The 6,402-nt window shown below is 35.4% G+C and overlaps 2 protein-coding genes across 2 annotated transcripts; both read right to left on the reverse strand.

Annotated features, from left to right (window-relative positions):
- LOC107613277 (G-type lectin S-receptor-like serine/threonine-protein kinase At4g27290) lies at positions 332–4,238 on the reverse strand. The gene is made up of 7 exons (XM_016315205.2): positions 2,538–4,238; positions 2,175–2,285; positions 1,912–2,075; positions 1,618–1,828; positions 1,272–1,509; positions 1,031–1,181; positions 332–939 (listed from the first exon to the last, which is right to left on the reverse strand). Exons 1-7 carry the CDS (start codon positions 3,853–3,855, stop codon positions 637–639), a joined length of 2,496 nt encoding a protein of 831 aa, XP_016170691.1. The 5' UTR covers positions 3,856–4,238; the 3' UTR covers positions 332–636.
- LOC107613278 (calcium-binding protein PBP1) lies at positions 5,446–6,083 on the reverse strand. The gene has a single exon (XM_016315206.2). The coding sequence runs from the start codon at positions 5,938–5,940 to the stop codon at positions 5,581–5,583; it is 360 nt and encodes a 119-aa protein (XP_016170692.1). The 5' UTR covers positions 5,941–6,083; the 3' UTR covers positions 5,446–5,580.

The raw sequence follows: 6,402 nt of genomic DNA on the forward strand, positions 1-6,402 counted from the left end.
TTATTATATCTATATAATTTATGATATTATATTATTATTTAGCTTTTCTTCTATTAATGATGCTATTTTGATGAAGATCCTTTGGAGAATTCTGAGTGAATAATAAGAAGCACTATGGGCGAATGTTCTTTATACCCAAGTATGGTAGATAGCATAATCTTGCTTGGAGATTGGAATAAAAAGGGCCATTGTTGAAACAGATGTTGTAATGATTTCTTGTGTGCTTTGAATTTATATGGTTTGAATATCTCAGTCATGCCTTTTTGGTTGATTCTGGTCTTGAAATGGAAAAGAGTAAATCAACTTGATATTTCTGGAATGGTATGTGTGAGATGATTGAGCCATATTTTATACTTATACAAATAAATGCACCACTATTTTTATCCAAGTTAGGACCATCTGAAAAAAATCTTGATGGATGAACCTATATTATAAAAACAAAGAAGAGACAAAATAAGCTAATTCAATTACAAATACAATGGAAATCTAAGAAAAACACCACCTACATATACAAATGCTACATCTATAGTTCCATTCCCAATTGTGTGCATATCAAAGTAGAATAAGTGGTACTATTAAAACACAACATAATGTGCACAACACAAAGATCTAAGTTGGTGTTACATAAATGATCCACTAACGAGGCTCTAACATCGTGACACTGATTTCATTGGTAGAAGAAGATATTTGTTTGCTAGAAGAATCTACTTCAAAAGAGTACTTCTCAGTGAGGAAAGCAGGTTCCTTAGGTTGGGACAAGGGACCCTCACTTCCTAGCATCACAACCACATTTGACATTGTTGGCCTATCTTCAGGGTTCTGTTGCACACATAGAAGACTTATGTGGATGCAACGCAATGCTTCTGATAAATCACATGAATTCTCCATGCAAGGATCAATCAACTCTAGTGGCCTGTTTTCTTTCCACAGTATCCATGCCTAAAACATTTAAAACACATGTCATTATCAATTAAGGTTTGTTAATTGCAACAAGGAAAAGGTAAAACCACTATTTTTTTTTTCCACTTACATGTCCGATAAGGTTTATATAGTTCTTTGATTGAGAAAATCCTCTGTTCTTTTTACCACTTACTATCTCCAAAAGTAATACGCCATAGCTAAAGACATCGGATTTGACTGAGAATAGTCCATGAATAGCATATTCAGGTGCCATGTAGCCGCTAAAAGGAAATATTAGAAAAGAATAATTGTAGAGATTGTTATTAGGCAGCGATAGATGAAAGTTACAAAATATAGTGATGTTAACTTACTATGTTCCAACCACCCTATTTGTATTTCCTTCTGTTTGATCACCTCCACAAGTTTTAGCCATGCCGAAATCGGATATTTTGGGATTCAACTCGCTGTCAAGTAACACATTACTCGCTTTAAGATCTCTATGTATTATCCTTAACCTAGAATCTTGATGAAGATAAAGCAGTCCTCGTGCAACTCCGCAAATGATGTTGAAGCGCTTAGACCAATCTAAAACTTTACTTTTGGCATGATCTGTCAAGAACAGCAGTATTATTAACTCAACCCCCAACAAATATATTCAAATGTTATGAAGACAATGGAAAAGTACACTTTTAAAAAGAAAAGGGAAGATATTCATACCAAAGATAATAGAGTCTAGGCTTTTGTTAGGCATGTATTCATAGACAAGCATCTTCTCATCTCCTTGAATACAGCATCCAAGAAGCTTAACAAGATTTCGATGCTGAAGTTTAGCAATCAATATCACTTCATTCTTAAATTCATTCAATCCTTGTCCAGAACTCCGTGAGAGTCTCTTCACAGCAATTTCTTGTCCATCTGCTAAGGTACCCTATAGTTTTTCATACATAATAATCACATAATCAACATATAACTTAATTAACAAGTTATAAACTCAACAAGATTCGTAATTACCATGTATACGGTTCCGAATCCACCTTCTCCAAGTTTATTGCTGAATGAGAAGTCACCAGTTGCTTTGACAATTGTAGCAAGATCAAAGATTGGAAGCTCTAGATCTTCTTTATCACCTTCATCATCATGTTTCTCCACCAATAACTTCTTCTCTGTGTTCTTAGCTGTAGTAAATCCATAATGATCAACAATATGCAATTAACAACCACCACAACCACAAGCACATAAACATTAAAATGTTAAGCCAATAGTAAGAAAGCTACCTCTTAAGCTTATGATTCTCTTGCCTATAAAGTACAAAACCAGAGACACCACAATTACTGAGGCAAGGCTGATTGATATCACTGCCAACTTCATGTTATGACCTCTCCTACCTTCATGATTTAAGCATAAAAGAGCAAAGTCAGTTATGTAGAAAATAAAAGAAAGAAAGAAAAGGTTAAGGCAAATGCAGAGAAACACAGCAGAGTGAAAAATCATTTCTAACTTCCTAAATCCTAATCATAGTTACTAGAAAGCTAGCATGAGGACTAGTATACGGTTCTTTTTGGTATCTGTGATTAAATTACAAGTATTTCCTTGAAAAGAATACGGTAATGAATACATGAAGGGATCAAGAATCTTACCTATCGCCGAGCTTTTCATTCGAATATAAACATCTTGACCACCACCACCAGAAAACTGTCGAATATCTTGGAGCTCACTGAACCACATTAAACAGCCACTACCTTCTCCTCTAACATCCGAATTCGCATACGCTTTACAGGAACAATTCTTCAAGCATTTATCCCTGCATTGATTAAGATTCATACTCTGATTGACCCAAGAATGTGAAGTATCTGGATACTTCAATCCACTGAATTTCATAAACCCATCTTTGCTGGTATCATTACAGCTCAATTTGTCAGTAAGTATGCATCCTTGAGTCCAATCCATCATGTCCCAACTCTGCTGCGATTTAGGCTCAAAACCTGTCAAACACTGGCACACTGGCGAATCACCTATGATACAATTTGAATTAGGACCACAGAGACTATAAGAGTCACAGTTATCTCTAGGCACAGAAGCATATAGCCTCCAAGATTTGGCATCTTGAATCCAAATATATCGCTGGCGAGTAAGCAATGTTTGGTTCATAACAACCCTTGAAATCATAGACTTATTTGTGAGATTGAATGTGTAGTAAACTTCATCATTGTTGGATACAAACTTGAACTCGAAAAGCGGATTAGTCTTCAACTCCGGCGCACCGCTGAATCCAATACCAATCCATGGACCGCCACGATAGAATTCATCAGAGCCTTTCCACATCATAACTTGAGGAACACCTACAATTGAGATACTCCAAGAAAAGTCACCTGGTGATGGATCATCCCAATTCTTCCAAGCCGTTACACGCCTCTCTAGACCAGTTTTAAGGTCCCATCCTAGCTTCATTCCTGGCAAGAGTGTGTCACAAGGGTAATCAAAGCTTTGCCATAGAAATTGTTCAGGATCTTGGTCAGTTTCATCTCTCAGAACTAGATTCCCGGAATCTAAGAGCTGAAGAATTGGACTCTGCGCCTTCTTTGTTGACTTTGCTGACCAAATTACACTGCCATTTTGGTTAACTAGATCAAGATTTCCCTCATTGTTTATATGCAGCATGCTAGATTTTTCTTTGACAGGGTTGGCTCTATTTGCAACCCAAACAACTGTTCTTACTGGAATATTATGGTACCATATCCCCAAGTAACGGTTTTCAGAACTTCCGGGGCTGAAGAAACCAAATTCAAAGCTTCCACCTTGTGAAACCAAGGTTTTCCCTTCAGGAAGTTGCTGAGACATGGAAATTGAATGAGTTTCACTTGAGACATGTTGAGAGAACAAGAGAATCTCACTGAGAAGAAGCAAGAATAGTGGAAGATGATTCTTCTTCAAACTTTGATTGTCCTGATTATCCATAAGCTTTGATAGAAAAGAGAAAAGAAAGATTTCTATCAAAATGAAAAGAAAAGAAAAGACAGATAGATAGAAAGGTTAAGAACATGAAATGAAACTCTCTCTCTCTCTCTCTCCTGACTCAGTGTTTTGGACTTTGGTTGAAACTTGTGACGTATCAATGTGTGTAGTTTTGTCTGTTCTTGCTACCATGAAAAACGTGACGCAACCTTCCTATAATTCTGGCATCAGATCCTCTTCGGATGTTGGAAAAAATGGCTGCAAGAGATTGAGATTCTTGTGGAATTCTAAAATATCTTCTGCTATTTTGGTATGAAAATGCTACATGAAAAACGTTGGAGTCAATGAGTGGAAACAAGTCAACACTAAAATGCACTGAAAGGAAAAAGTTGATGACTTACCACAGTAAAGTTGTTTGAAACAACTGAACATCAAGAATATATTAGAAAAATAAACATAAGTAGGTGGTTTTCAATTAGATAAATAAATAAATAACTGCAGCAGGTACAATTCTGAAATGAAATGCTCCTAATCTCTGAATTGACATTCATGAATGGCTAGTGGAAATTTCACAATTTATTCTATATGCATATTTTATTTTATCAGGTAGAAAGATTTGTGTTAACAATTTTCCTTTTAGACACAGATACTGTCTAAAAAATCAGGAGTTCAAATTTGGTATGCAAACTTTGAAGAATATCTCTGTGTTTATCCTATCAATCAGTATCAACTTTACTTGCCTCACAGGTTAGTTGTGAACATCAAAGGCCATAAAGTAAGTTTGATTCTTTTTCCAATCTTGATAATGATACTGATTCTAGAATTAAGGAAATATGTAACTATATGGACAGTTGAGAAATTTTGCATGTCAGGAGTCACTTTCTGTTATAGCTTCTTCAAATATTTCCTAGGTATTGTCCAAAATTTTTCATTCTAGATTCTAGAAGCACAAGATGAATCAAACAAATAAATATATACATATATGCCACTTGTGAGAGTGGATCCTCTCCAGTAAAAAAAAAAAAACTAGATGGTGTCCAGTATAAGATCTCATCTTTCATTGTTTTCTCTCCTATTTAATTTTGATCCCACTTATAGAATTAAAGATGAGAGATCACGCTTTATTCCTTCAAATATTAAAAAAATAGAGAGGATCCATTCCTGCCACTTGCTGTTCTTGATGCATCAATAATTCAATATGCATTAAGAATTAGTCCACAAAGAAGTCAATAAAGGGCATAATGGAGTTGAAAAGTCCACACCAAAATACAGCTTTTGAAAATAACTCTCCCTTATGAGCTGCAAGGCCTATTAAAGTTTTGAGTGACAAATATTTAATAACCCTCTTTTATTTTTCATTGGTGTTCTCTCTCTTATTTACTTGTTTTTTTTTTATTCTGTGATTAGTTGAGTCAAGTCTATATAGGTGGTCGCTAATTTGGACTAATTCACAACCAGTTCATAACAGCTTTTTTATCAAGGCCAGCATCAGAAATTGTACCAAACGAAACCATAAATTTCTCAGATCTGAAAAGGGGTAATGATTTTTTGTTAGCAGTTTTAAGCATAGCAATAATTGTATTGAGCTGAAAATAACATATCAAAATGAATCACGTCTTCTGTCATTTCATTTAATTTCACATCTTTCTCTTTCAATTCTTACACAAAGATATGGTAAAATAAAATTAGCCCCAAATGACTAAAATTAATTGTAAAAAGGAAAAAAAATTAGAAAGAATAATCTTGGAGTTCTTGTTGAAGAACATGGTCGAGCCACAACTTTGAACCTTCCATGAGTTCAGGGCTCAATCTGAACATCAAAACACAGAACTCCATCTGGTTGAGTGCACCATCACCATCAAAGTCCCCTTCCAAGACCATTGACTTAAGGTCCTCATCACTCAACCCTTGAAGGCCAAGCAAAGCTGAATTCTTCTTGAGGCTCTCAAACGTTATAACCCCTTTATCTGAATCCTTCAAGAGATTGAAACCGTTGCATAGCTCATCAATTAGGCCATCCCCACCAAGCTTGTTGGCCATGAAGGGCAAGTAGTCTTGGAACTGAGTCTGAGAGTTTTGTGCAGCCATAAATACAATCAAATTAAAATACCAACTTGAAGAAGAGAGAAAAATAAATGGTTAATTGGTTATTGAAGGTATGAGTATGGTGGATGAAAAAGTGAAGGTATGAGTATATATAGAGAGATTGGGAATGTTGAGTAGAATTTCCAAGAAAGAGAGGGGAATGAAGAATGGGGCATAGATTCATTGAAGACAACTAAGCAAACAGAAAATGGGGCAAATAAAATAAAATAATAATATAAACTTGGTCAGATACAGAACACACACGGTTTACTTTGGAGTTGGGAGTTCAGTTGCACTTTCATATGAGGTCTTTCCTCGAAGGTTGTCTTCAGGGGTAGAATCGTCCACATGGGGAATTTTGATTCCATTTTGTCTTCTTTTAATACGGCAATTGATTTTGTGGTCTCACTGCTTCGTGGCATGTTCACATTTTTTTTATTTATTACAAAATTTGGAAAATGGCTG

The sequence above is a fragment of the Arachis ipaensis genome, chromosome B08 (assembly GCF_000816755.2).
Source record: "Arachis ipaensis cultivar K30076 chromosome B08, Araip1.1, whole genome shotgun sequence".
NCBI classification, from domain to species: Eukaryota; Viridiplantae; Streptophyta; class Magnoliopsida; order Fabales; family Fabaceae; genus Arachis; species Arachis ipaensis.

Excerpts from the sequence above, each read along its gene's own strand:
- LOC107613277 (XM_016315205.2), bottom strand. The coding sequence starts at position 3,855 with ATGGATAATCAGGACAATCAAAGTTTGAAGAAGAATCATCTTCCACTA. Across the intron at positions 2,286-2,537 it reads AATGAAAAGCTCGGCGATAG|GTAGGAGAGGTCATAACATG; the intron begins GTAAGATTCTTG and ends TAAATCATGAAG. Across the intron at positions 1,182-1,271 it reads AATAGGGTGGTTGGAACATA|CGGCTACATGGCACCTGAAT; the intron begins GTAAGTTAACAT and ends ATTTCCTTTTAG.
- LOC107613278 (XM_016315206.2), bottom strand. The coding sequence starts at position 5,940 with ATGGCTGCACAAAACTCTCAGACTCAGTTCCAAGACTACTTGCCCTTC.